Source organism: Echiichthys vipera, assembly GCF_963691815.1.
Source record: "Echiichthys vipera genome assembly, chromosome: 1".
Taxonomy (NCBI): domain Eukaryota; kingdom Metazoa; phylum Chordata; class Actinopteri; order Perciformes; family Trachinidae; genus Echiichthys; species Echiichthys vipera.
Genome location: NC_139826.1, coordinates 19345968 through 19359893, shown reverse-complemented (window position 1 = coordinate 19359893; position 13926 = coordinate 19345968). Strand labels below are relative to the sequence as shown.

Genomic DNA, 13926 nt, shown 5'->3' with positions numbered 1-13926 from the left:
TGTAGTTACAGTCTTGTGTTTATTTGATCACAATCCCCTTTAAGCATTTAAAAGCGTGAAAGTCTGTGTACTAAATTGCTTTCATTCTCTTTGCAAAATTGTGACACGTGAGTTAAGCAATATCTGCAGTTATGAGTGACACTTTATATCTGTGAACTGGGACTGTGGGGCTGACTCTATAATTACTCAGGGGATTTGTGAAGCCCCTCGGCAAGACTGACATTCTTCATGAACACTTCTTGTTCAAAACATTAAAATATATTCTTCCAAATCAAATGACGATGTGTAGATGTAAGCGTTAATCCCTTTATGAAAGTACAACCAGAGTGCAGCACGGTTAAAAGGGTGCAGACATTGTGTTATGATTTCCCCAGCTGACAGCTTTAAACACATTTTAATACATATGAATGTGTTTCTCATTGGAGTTTATGAGCTTTTCTCCATTAAACCTTTCATTAATGATTGCAAACAGGCCTAATCACTTTATGAAGACGGACCAGACTTTGTGACAAACGTAATGACAGACAATGTAAATGTATGGTGAAAAATTCAAAGGTCCCAGGTTATGCTCATTTTCAGGGTCCTACTTATATTTTGGGTTTCTATTAGAACATGTTTACATGCTTTAATGCTCAAAAACACATGATCTTTCCCATGCTGTTTGTCTGAATACACCTGTATTCACCCTCTGTCTGAAACACTCTGTTTTAGCACCTGTCTCTTTAAGACCCCCTCCTGAAAAAGCCTACTCCGTTCTAATTGGTCAGCTTTTCCAGGTTTTCCACATCTGTGCTCTCTGCGTCTCTGCACCATCATTGCATTCGGGGAATGACTGTAACAACACTGTAGCACTTTTTTTCCTATACTGTTTATATACTGTCTATAATGTATTATGTATATGTAATGTATATGTATTTTGATACTTTCACAGTATTTTTATAACACCTGTTTTATAAACAAAAATAAATGGGAATCTCACCTTTAAAAAGTGAACAGTGAGGTCTTTAAGTCTCAAAGTGAGCGGAAGAAAAATAAGCAAACACCTGCCTTTATTACTCTAATCCTGTCAGGCTGTAAAGATGTGGCAGAAATTCAAACTTCAACAAATAAAAAATGGATGATGCTTTCAGAGGAGATCAAACTGACCTAATTTCTGAGGATCGTTTCCTGCTGTAAAAACTCCGCATCAGAGGGTGCAGAACTCTTGACCTGTTCGTCAGGGATCACACTGAAGAACCGACCTACATTTCGCCCCTCGCATTTGTTATAACGTGCCCTGTAAAATGCATTTATGTCTCATTAGCATAAAAACAAACCTCAGGCATGTACTGTTACAAAACTAGCAAAACAGTCAAAAAGCAATGCGCCAACACAGCAAGAGCAAGAGGAAACAACACGACAACAGATCGCATGACATCGCAGTGAAACATAACACAACCAAACACAACCCGACCTCCAAGCAATTCTAAATCCACTGACTGTCAGGGTGATTTTAGGATGTTGTGTGTAGATGCTGCAGGACTGGACTGCCCTTCTCGCTCCTGCTCTGACTCTCTCTGTCTGTCTTTTGGATTATTGTTTGTTACAGGAAAAAGCATAATTCAAACATAATGAACACAAGTAACTCAGCATGCTTTTGCATTTAGCATTTCATGAATCACATTTTGTTACTTTTTTTTAAATGAAGTAGCTACACCTAACTGCAATGATACAAAAAGTAGATGCAGAGAACACATCAAAAGCAAAAACAGTGTCTCAGCAGTAAAATGGAGTGAAAAGTCATTCTATAATTTACTATCAGGCAGCTGAACATCACAGTTATGTAATAAAGACTATGAGACAATTGGCCTGCGGCCAGCTCCTTACAGCCACTATGCCCAACAGTCTAGACAACAGGAGCTGTTTACACTGATGATATGACTAGACATGAGGCGAATTTTCTCACTGTTCTATTGCTTATTAACTGAAATAGTTTGAAGATTGATACCATTTTGTGTCTCTGCGGTCAATTTGTAGCTTCCCTCAGCAGCAGCTAGTTGGCTTAGCATAAAGACTGTTAACAGCTAGCCTGGCTCTGTACCTTTGTTCCTGTGTCCTATTCAAAAAAAGGGTCCTATGTTCCCCGGTCTGTTATTTTTTCCACAATCAGTGCCAAATTCCATGGCTTGTGTAGACCCTAACACAACCCTTAACCCTAACAAAATGCTGAATTAAATCAGTGAAGGCTTATGCGACTGGGGAAACATAGGGATGACCCCCTCTGTCCAAAGGAAACAAAAATCCAACACCTCTAAAGTTCAATAATTAACATGTTATAGAGAATTAGAAGTGTAAAAACCACTTGCCAGTCTTGGTGACTAACTTCCTGGATTATCTACTGGTAACCTGGTCACATAACTCCCTGTAAAACACTAAGGTCCACTTAGCTAAAAACGAATGTAGTCCTGCAAAGAAAATCCTACCTTCATGAAGGTTGTAATGATCAGTTTGTGTTTAAACTGTTTTGGAACAACTGGTCATTTTAGAGGCTGTAGTCTGTGGACTGTTGTATTAGTAGATGAGTGTTTCACATGTTGATGGTGTGAGCTTTAGAGGAGTTGCTAAGTGAGCCGGGCTAGCTGCTTCCTGTCTTTATTCTATGCTAAGATAGCTAGCTGTTAGCATGAAAGCGAACAAGCATACTTTCCAAAATGTGGAACTTTTTTAAACTACATGAAGCACTGAATGTATCAGGTGTATTGTATATAGTATAGAATATAACATATCACTGATTTCAACAGTTCCAAAAGGGGTTTCAACCACAGAAAAGAAAACAAAATGACATGCAAGCAGAACGCCTGGTGCGTATTGTATCATCCAATAAGTTTGTTTCCTCTGCATGACCAACATCTAGATCCAACATGCCAACAGTAAGCGCATTATAGTTTTCCTTCCTCCCCTCTTTATACTCTCTCACTTTTCTTCTCTGTGTCTGCGCAGTCAAATTCTTATGTGGCACAAAAATGTAGTTCTTTGCTTTTCTTCTTTTGGTTAAGAATCTGTATCGTTATTAGTATGACTGTATGACTGTATGACTGTATGAGTGTGTGTGAGTATGCGTGTGTGTGTATGTGTGTGTGTGTGTGTGTGCAGAAGCAGAACACACACACTCTCTCACACACACACACACACACACTCTTCACACACATTGTCCACGTGCGCTCATCACAGTGTAAGCATATTTCTCCCTGTGTGTGTGTGTGTGTGTGTAATGTTAATGCAATGTGACACTGGCCTTTCCCTCCACTGCTGCACTGTTACTATCTAACATAACCTGCAGAGAGAGAAGGCAGAGCTACAGAACGATATACGCAGAATTAGAGAAGATGCATAAGAGCGAGAGAGAGAATTAGAGCAGGAGAAATTAAAGATAGTTGAGAGGGAGAAGGAGTAATGTGTGGAGGAAAAGAAAGTAATCTGAGACACTTGACATCATCAATATCATCGACAAAGACGACAGCAATAACATCAGCAGCAGCATCAACATGTGCAATTCTCCCCTCACGCACTGTTTCTACTTACATTTCATTAAAGATCCCATCTGGAGTGTGTTTCCTCCCCTCCTCACCTTTCCTCTCCTCTCCTCTTCTTCCCCTCTCCTTCCTCCTGCTCTCTCTCCTCCTATCTGCTCTGGTCCTCTCCTCTCTCTGCTCTGCACTCCTCTACTCTCTCCTCCCCCTTTCCTCTGCTCTCCTATTATCTCCTCTCTGCTCTTTACCTTTCCCTCAAAGAATGCTAAGAGTATAATTACATGAATAAATCTTCTCTGCGTCTGCGTCCTTCCCCAGTTGTCAGATAGGCCAATGTACACAAACTCTCCTCTCCTCTTCACTTTCATACGTTTATACAAATTAAGAATCTCAGTCATTCTTCCCTTCAGTTCTTCTTCTTTGTTTGAGGGAGCAGGAGGGATGTTGCGAGTGGGGTTTTCTGATAGTCCATTGTAGTTTTTCCAGGTTATTGTCCAGACAGAGAGACAAGAGGTCAGGTCCTCAGGGTAGAAATGTGACATGAAAGACCCCGACAAGTCAGCCAAATCTCTCTCTCTCTCTGCCAAATGTCTGCAGCCCTTTCTCTCTGTCTCTCACTCACACACACACACTTTAACAAGAACACACACAAACACACACACTCATACAATCACAGTCATGCACTAGTTGTAAATGCAGAGTCGCTGCCTCTGCCCTCCTGTTTTTTTTCTCTTTCTTTCATGCAACACTCATCAGCAGGAGGAGAGGGATGGAGAGAGGGAGGGACAAAGTGACATAATGCCTTACAAAAAAAATGTGAAAGTCAGATTTTGAAATCATTTCATACGTGCCTATACGTGAAGTGTTGTGAATGTATCAATTTGTCTCAGGAAATGGTATTCACCGAGGGATAAACAGTGATCGGCAATAGCAAGATTTTTTTTATAAACCAGTGTTACAAAGTGGTTTACATGCAAAACAAAAAATCAACAGTATGAAACAAGTGAAACGTGCAGCGTTTACACCATTGTGTCGACACTGAATGGCAATGAATCAGAGAAAAAGAGTTTATTATGAGGATGAAGATCGCATTCAGCTGTGTTTGGGAATACACACCTGCATGTTCACACACAAGCAGACGCCTGCTGCTGCTGTGTGTCTGTGTGTGAGTGTGTGTGTGTGTGTGTGTGTGTGTGTGTGTGTGTGTGTGTGTGTGTGTGTGTGTGTGTGTTTGACTGAAGTTTATAGAAGTATAGTAATGATACCATTTAGGAATTTTTATCAGCCAACATGTCATCCTGGCAATTTGAATACAATGAAAGCACCTGTTATAGGTTATTAGAGTAATTGTTTATATACTATAACTCCCAAGCATTGTGATACTGGATGTGCTTTAATCAATCTGAAATCTCAGCACATTTTAGCCTACTTATCTTAACAGATTGCATAATTACTGGAGTGAGAACTTTAACAGACATTACAGTCATCCTTCATTGCTGTTAAGGTATGTATTATGCCCTTCATGGGCAGAAGACAAAGGTAAAAAACAGAAAGACAGTTAAAAGAGAAATAATAAGAAATAGAAGAAGGTCATCTGCAAATAAACTTCAGAATCCACCCCATCTTCTTCTTCAGTCCTCTGAGGTCATATACACAAGGTCTACTGGCTGTGTCCATCACATTGTTTATGGATATATTTTAATTTATTTGTTAAATTGGTAACTTCTTCACACATGTGTCCCTCCTACCTGAAAGGCACTTCAATAGCCTTTATTTAGATCATTATGCCCTAAAAGTTGTAAAAAGGAAACGCTAGTGCACTTGCTCTATGGGCCCACAGATGTGCAAGATCCACCAAAATCAAACTTTTTTAGCGTCATGCACCGCTGAACAACTTTCATAGGAATGACAGGGCCCCACCTCCAACACTGTATCCAGTTCTCTTTATGTGGGCAACAGGCATGTAACAAAATGAGACATTCTGGAGCAACAGCCGTCGATTTAAAGCAATGTCAATTAAATATGATGTGTGGCACCGTTGCCATGGCAGCTGTCACACCACTTTTATAAGGCTTTCACACGACAAGGATACACTTGTGCATCCTCATACTGTGCATCATAGCTCCTCTGGCGAGCCTGCTAATGATGATAACGATGTAATTTCATGGCAATCCCTCCAATATTTGTTAAGATATTTAAGTGTGGACCGAGGAGTCCATCCTTCTCTCATTCGTATATTTGAGATGATTAGAAAACCAAATCGTTCCTCACTGACACCACCCCATCATGATCACACCATCACACCTACTGATGAATAAAAATAAACACAGTCCTAAACCTGTTCTACACTGGCACTTAACTTTCATAATGCATCCGTTTCTGCAGTGTGATGAAATATTAACACTCTTAACTCTGTGTTCTGTGCGGAATTGTTGTCAGTCATCTCGGAAATAGCAAAGGACAGGATTTGTGCGTTTCAAAGGCTGGGTGGGAACACTGGACCGCATCACAGTACAGTGTTCGCTCCACTGGTATTTCACTTCATTATTCATGAATGTTCAGGTCAGTGCAGGCAATCTTGTCCATCAGAAAAATAAAACAGAGTCAGCGTCACCACAATTCAGTGGTGAAATGTAAGTAAATGCATTTACTCAGGTACAGTACTCACAGGATATATTCTACACCTTTATTTTGTCAGACAGAAACCAACAACGTGGAAAACCTCAAGACACTAATCTTTAAAGCGACTATTGTCGATATTTCTATGCGGGCTGTTCTCGTGCATTTTTCGCACATATAACAATGAAAAGTAATGCGCAGTAATTAGTGTGTTTTCAACACATTTATTTTGTGGTGATTCCATGTATCAAAGGCCCAGTTCAGACCAAAGATTCGCAACGAGATTAAACCGTTTTAGAACGTTGGAAGTAAAAGTTGCTGCTGAGTGAAGTACAGAGAGGCGTTGCTATGGAGATAATACACCGTCTGACCCCTTTTCACTGATGTGAACTGGCTGGTTTCAGAACGTTGCAGACCTGCACATTGCAAGTAGTTGCAGGTTCCAGCTCGTCAAGTCGCAAATCTTTTGTCTGAACTGGGCTAAAGACTGCAAATCTTAAAACACAGGACTTTTACCCGGGCGAGCTGAGTTTGTTTCCCATTGCTGTTTCCGTTTATGTCCCAGACGTACTAACCGCCAAACATTACCAAGTTGTTTTGAGGCCTAACCCTAACGTCCCCTCTTGTAGGCTAAAGCTGGCCATGTAATTGTAGTTTTGGTGCCGAAACCTGACTGACACCAAAATCAACCATCGCAGACGTGAGGTCGACTTACATTTGCAATTAACAAATTTTTGTTCAGAACTTTTCGTACAATATCCTACGAGCCTGTTGATGAGAATACGTTGCTCGGGGATAATGTTACAACAATGTATGGAATGACATTATTAAAGGGGTTGCTGGTGAACCTAGAGAAAATTATCATGTGAATCTGCAGCTACCCTCGGCTTTACGAAGCTTCGTAGAGACTTCAGCTCATCATTAATCCATCAGTTACTTTACTGTTTTCACTGTCTCGGCTCTAATAGTGTCGTTTTGAGCTACAGCAGTCAGCTGTGTCCAAAGGAACAGAAAAATACAGCCTGGTATCGCTAGACCGCGTATGAATAATATATTACAATAATACAATATATTGTTTGCTTTTTCGTGTCTTTTCACACCATTTAGTCTCTGACTTTAGGAAATAGTATAAAGACTTTCACCCAGGAGACAGATGTCCATGTTGACCACTTATGTTTACGTAAAAAAAACCAAGCCATGATCTTATTATTGTCCTAAAACTAACTAATCGTGTTGCCAAAACATAACAAGCCATTTTTTTTTTTATTTCACTGCGCATTCACCCTGTGTTTATAATTGATGAGTTGGGAATGAAAACAGGGCATTAAATAACATGGGAAAGCAAAAAATGCACTGACATGACCCCTGAAATGGTGGGCTATTTATTTATTTATTTATTATTTTTAAGCCTTCCGATGAGTTTATGCTACAAAAACAGCTAAAAGAGAGTGAATACTGGACTTTCATCAGGTGGACAACAACAGGACTCCAAATGAATGATGATTGCTGGTGGTATCTGCTCTGTATCTGCTGATATCCAGCCACGTCAAAGGCTACCAACTCAAACTAATTAGAATTAGATTTTGCTCTTCTATTTTTTAATGTTTCATTTGTGTATTTTTTTATAGCTTTCATGTGAAAAATTATACACAAATCATCATGCTACAGGATTTTCCCTTATAAATAAAAGGTACACTAATAATAAAATACAAAATACACAGCAAAGGGGGCGGATAGGTAGAGAGCCTGTGAGTGAGATATGTGAGTATGAAAGAAAAGTGCAGCAAAGCAGAAGAAGAGAGTACTTTAGAGGCAGAAGGAGAAAAAAAGCAGAGACAGAAGGAGATAAACACATATGGAAAGAGAAAGAGAGAGAGAGAGAGAGAGAGAGAGAGAGAGAGAGAGAGAGAGAGAGAGAGAGAGAGAGAGAGACAGAGAGACAGACAGAGAGACAGACAGAAGTGCATGGAGGATGAGTCCAAGAGGCCCTCAGTTCCACTTGACTCAGTCATGGGAATGATTTGATCATCACCACATGAACAGCTGTCTTATGTAACACACACACACACACACACACACACACACACACACACACACACACACACACACACACACACACACACACACACACACACACACACACACACACACACACACACACACACACACACACACACACACACACACACACACACACACACACACACACACACACACACACACACACACACACACACACACACACACACACACACACACACACACACACACACACACACACACACACACACACACACACACACACACACAAAGAACTCAAAAATAATGAGGGGTTTGTCTTCTGGCCAAAAACTTACACTGAGCAAAGGTGGCCCGTAGCAACAGAGAGAAAAAGAGAGAGACATGAAAGGGAGCTCACAGGGTCATCCAGGTCTCTTCCTATTGTCTAAAGAAGAAGTGGAAAAAACAACCTATCCTTGAATTAGCAGTTGGAACTATTAATATTCAGGATTTGAGAAAGGAAAATTGGAACAATCTGGCTCTGAACCTTATTAATGTTCCACTTTCTTCACAGCTGCTGTTCAGAGCTGGACAGGTAGTAAATTACAGTTAATTAAAAAAACATCTGCCTGTTGTGTCCAAAAAAACGTCTAAACCAGAGTGTCTCGATATCTTTTCCCACTAAGAACCCCTTACATGAAAGGCAATTTACAGGGGTCCCCTTCATGGATGAAGGGATTTGGCTCATTTTAGATGTTTTATAGTATTGACTAAATGGCAACAGCCTGAACTTGGTTTATATGCCTGATTTACTTTATTTACCCTAACAAATTTGAAATTAAACTATAAACTAATTTAAAATGAAGTTCACTTCATTAAATGTAAATGTTTGAATGTTGATGCTCATCAGGTTGTTTCTTGAACTCAAATCCTCTATATTATCTCCCGAGGGACAGGAGAGGACACACTGAACACAAACATGCAATAAATACTCACATTTTTTAAGCCGTCAGCCCGTGTTCATCTCTTTACACATGTCAAATTTTATTTTTTCACTGATAGACTAAATGATATGAATGCAACACACAGCCTCTTATTTAAACTGAATCAAAATGTCTCCTTCACACATATTTTAAAAGACACATTCAGTCTTTTCACTGTGCTGCTGTATTATAAGTCCATGTCACATGCATCCTCACAGCAGTGTGTTCACAGTGACATAGTTACTCTCAGTCATACAACACTTGAACTACTGCATGGCAATAGGACTTATTTTTCTATATTTTGTCATTAGGTATTGTTCAAATTGGAGAGAAAAAAAGTATTTTACAGACTTTAATTTGTGATTAGTGCAGCACCATTAAATATCATGATCTGGAGCCACAATTTGAAACTGTGTAAAAATAAAAAATGTTGAATGCATTGCTCCCTCGTGGGTTGGGTGAAGTGTTTTATCTACATCTGTGACACACTGGTTCCTAATCAAGTGAAAATAGCTACTACCGTTTATATCATCACAGTCTTACACCATCCAACCCATTCCTCCCACTGCAGAAGGTTGAGTTCAGCTGACTTTGTCGACTCAGTTTCGCAGCTGTGTGTTGCTGTCAGCCCCTCTTAGAGCCACTTGCTGCGGTTACATAATGACTGTTGCTTCGGTGGACCCAGAGCCAGTGGAGGGTGAAGAAGGACTTAATGAGGTCTATTGGTGCGCACTGACAACTCCACGCTAAACCTCACGACTCTGTGGCTGGACACAGAAACCAAAGAAATTAAATAAAATCTTAAGATAATGTTTTTCTTGTTTCAAATCTTAAATTCGCTGAAATCGCATCCAGTTTAATAATATTCGTCAAAAATATTGACTATATTTTACCAACAATATTGTCAAATATTTGATGCAATGGGCAAAACAAAACAGTTAAACAGTTGGTGCTTGAAATGGAGCAAAATTAACCCTTAGTTCTCCCAACACTACCTTGTATTGTAGGTCTTAAAATGATTGCATTTTAATTACTGTGCATACACCCCACTCAAAATATTCTACTTGAAAAAACAGCACAGGTCTGTCTTCTGCTGTGAATAATAAAGGTGGGATGTTTTTTTAAAAAAAGATCTCTTCATGTTAGTATTGTTTTTTAATTCTCATGTTTGTGTCTTCTGAAATGTCTGACCTTAACTATACTGACAAAGGTTTGTCACTAGAGCTGTTTTCACATTCGTCTACTGAAGGAGATGTTGTTGCCCTCTGAAATCTAAGATTCAAACAATTACACCCGGAAGCTCATCTAGATAAGTCACAAAGTTAAAAGCCAATAGCTGTCTAATACGCAAGAAGCTAACTTTACTAACTGCAAGTTAGACTCATCTGAGTCTGACTGCCGCCAGGTTTAGACTGGACGCTGAAAATACCGTTGCATATCAAGAGTGGGCTGCAGAGCTGAATAGCCCAACTTGTAAGGTCGAACCTCTCCAATGTTTCTAGCAATCTTGACGCACGCTGCTCTTTCACCGGTCAACCTAGCGTGAGCAGTGGTGGTGGGTGGGACGAGGCCAGATCCAGAATTTTTCAATGAAGAAGGAAGAGTAGATGTGCTTCCAGACGCTTTTCAGAGTTTTTTGTAGTATTTTGACTAACCAGTAGGAGGAGGACTGTAAGGCCCTGTTTACACATACATGGTTATTTTTACAGAGATATTTCCGTGCATTTGTGCCCTTTGTTTACACGCAAACGAGTTTTCTAAAAACTCTGGTTCCACGTTTGCATGTAAACAGCGAAAAACTGAGTTTCTGGCAGCCGACGTCACAGTATGCACCAGCATTTGCACCTGCATCATAGGTGCGACCTATGTTTATATTTTTTATTTGGCTGTGATCATGGATCATTGGCTAATGTGGGCTTGAGCTTCTCTATACACTGCCACCTACAGGTTTAGCATACTCTTGATGGCATATATACAGTACACAGGTCAGTGTAAACAAAAATGTTGGACCGATGTGCACAATGTTATTATCAGCTGTAACATAAAATCCAGATGAGCCATACAGCATATATTTATTAATGATTCTGTCTACAGCTGAAGTGCAGAGGTCCCTCACTCTGCTGCAAGACTGTGCGTTAAATGTCACTTTTCATGAGCCAGCCAATAATTTGACAGTTTGTCCACTTTTAATGTCTTTAATTTGACTAAGAAACCCTGATTCAGAGAGTGCCACATGGAGATCAAAGTGAGAACAAACAGCAGGTTGCAGACTTCAGGCTGACCAGACAGACTATCTGCGTTAGAGAGCACAGCAGCAGTCAATGCAGAAGGCTATAAGAAAGAAAAAGTACAACAAAAGACAAACTTTCACACACCTACGGGGAAGGTAGTCGAGTCATTTTGCACATTTGCACAAATTCAAAAGAAACAAAGTTAAAACAGGACTTAAAAACATTTGGATTGAATAAGACAAATCAACAGAATATGAGAGTACAAAACAAACTCAGCGGTGACCTAGTGTACTTAAAGTAAAGCTCAATCGCAGAGATCATCTCAGATGTTATATTGCCTTTCAAAACAGTATCGACGTGTGTCTGATCTGCACACATTTTTAATATCTGACGTCACACAAAGCAAACCCAGTGGATACCAACTGATTATGCAAGATGACACAGCAAACAGCGCCGCTCCTAAGCGTTTGGATAGTCATGCACGCATAAATTAAGAAATAAATACAACTGCAGGCGCTCGGAGTTAGAAAATAAACTAAATGCAAAAGGGTAAAAACGAGGCAGAAGACACCAAAAAGTCAACCGACAACATATATAAAAAGCTTTTGAACAAATACATCCTTGTAAAGTTTTCATGGCGGATGTTTTTGAGGCAACAGACTCGACAATACTGCTGCTAGTGAGGCAGACACTGCAGAATGACACTTAAAAATCTGTCTGGCAGGGAGAAAATTCTGTTTATTATTGCTGATAAATTGCCGATCTCTGTTGCCTCAAAATACTGACATCCTCAAAATCCTCCACACTGTTACAGTGACACAGATTGAACCCAGAACATCTTATTCTGAGGTTTTCTATCTATCTAACAGTAGTAAACTCACTCCGGACCAGAGCGACTGACTAAAACGTCTTGTTTGAGTCTGTGATCTGCCCTCTACTGTTCATGATGCCCTTAATGTCACTGTGAGAAGATGTTACAGATCAGAGTCAGTCTCTTAAAAGCCATCAGTCACCACCCCATCCGAAAAAAAAAAAAAAAAGTCAACATATTCATATTTTGTAAGAGAAATAACTCAACTCATTAAATGGCGTTGGCAAAGTGTGTCTCAATCGCTGAACGCTTTAGGTCCAGCTGTTGTAACTGAGCTGCAGAGCTGTTACGGGTCTAGATGATATATACGATCCAATATATTCATAGCTTTATTGATTTGTTAACATGATTTAACATTCTTTGTCCGGTTCTACCTCCCTCTGAATTATTCACTTCATGATACACTGTGGCTGACGTCGTTCCTTTTACCTCCTTCAGAGAGTACAGGACATGTTGGGCAGGTGCAAACAGCTGCACCAGTCATGCTACTCTCACTATCTGAGGTCAGAAAAAGAAAAAAGGGGGCATCTGATTCCTATTGGTGTGTTCAGATGATGTTACTCAGACCCTACTGGAAGACTCAGATGACATCAGAAGAGTTATTATTAGTGCTGGTTGTTAATATTAAAATATTAAAGGCGTGATGTGTTTTCCGTTCAGGGGCGTCTTGTTTGATATACAGGTAGGTATCCATATTAGCATGTGGGTTTGTTTAGGTGAAAAAAGGCAGCCTGTCTTATTTGGTGACTCTGCAGAAGGAAAATATCCTTATTTGGATGATTCAGTAGAAGACTTTGTTATTATTTCACTTCATCCTATTTGTCTATTTGTTGGCAAAGAGCTGCAGGTCGAGGCGGACCCACACTTCCCCTGTAGGAACCTCGTGCAGCAGAAGACGACGTGTTACTGGCCCCTTGTTTTCCAACTCTTTCTTTATGGTTGCCACAGGAACCTCAGTCCGACCCAGAAAGTCTGATATAAGAGAAGAAATAGAAAGAAGCGTTTTAAACTGGGTTACAGGAGGAGACACTACAGGTGAACAGGGTAAAAAAAATGTGACTAAAAGATATCACTATGAAACCTCCCTATTTTTGTATCACAAGTTTTCTGAAATATCATGTTTCCACATGCAAAAGAGGCATTATCTTGTAAAATATGTGCTAATTTAAATACATTAAAAAATATTTTTGTTGAATCACAAAAAAAACAACATGTTTTGTCATGTTTTATTAATAAAATGTCACATTAAATGTTTAGAAAAACAGAAAAATGAAGTGGAGATTTCTGGCTCAGAGAATGAGTAAATACTCATTTTGAGAAAACAGCACATTTTTATGCTATTGCTTTTATTTAATCCCAACAATTTCTAACATAAATGCCATTTCATATTTCATATAAATTTTTCATACTTTTTATATTTCTTGTATTTGCTGTTTCACTATCAGCAAACTGTTTGTATTACTAGTTTTATCAGACTTTTATTATTTCTTTCAGGATTTTAACTAGTGTATTGATTTCTCTGTGTCCTGTTTTTAATATCAGTATTATTGATTTGTTTATTTTGTAAAGCACTTTAAGCTGGAAAGGTGCTACATAAATAAAGTTAAATATTATTATTAGAGATATGCATTTTATTCCAAACATTTTTGTAAGACATTACATCTGAATGGGGTTAAAAAGGTATCAAATAGATTTCACCGTGAAACTTCCCC

The 13926-nt window shown here is 39.4% G+C and overlaps 1 protein-coding gene across 3 annotated transcripts in view; it reads right to left on the bottom strand.

The window, feature by feature from the left end:
- Positions 1-11297: 11297 nt before the first annotated feature.
- The window catches only part of itsn2b (intersectin 2b), a 33055-nt gene continuing 30426 nt past the window's right edge, over positions 11298-13926 (bottom strand). For all 3 annotated transcript variants that reach the window (XM_083912955.1, XM_083912957.1, XM_083912956.1), the window contains exon 40: positions 11298-13186. In XM_083912955.1, coding sequence (XP_083769081.1) covers positions 13038-13186 — 149 coding nt within the window. In that variant the 3' untranslated portion in view covers positions 11298-13037. The remainder of the gene's footprint in view (positions 13187-13926) is intronic.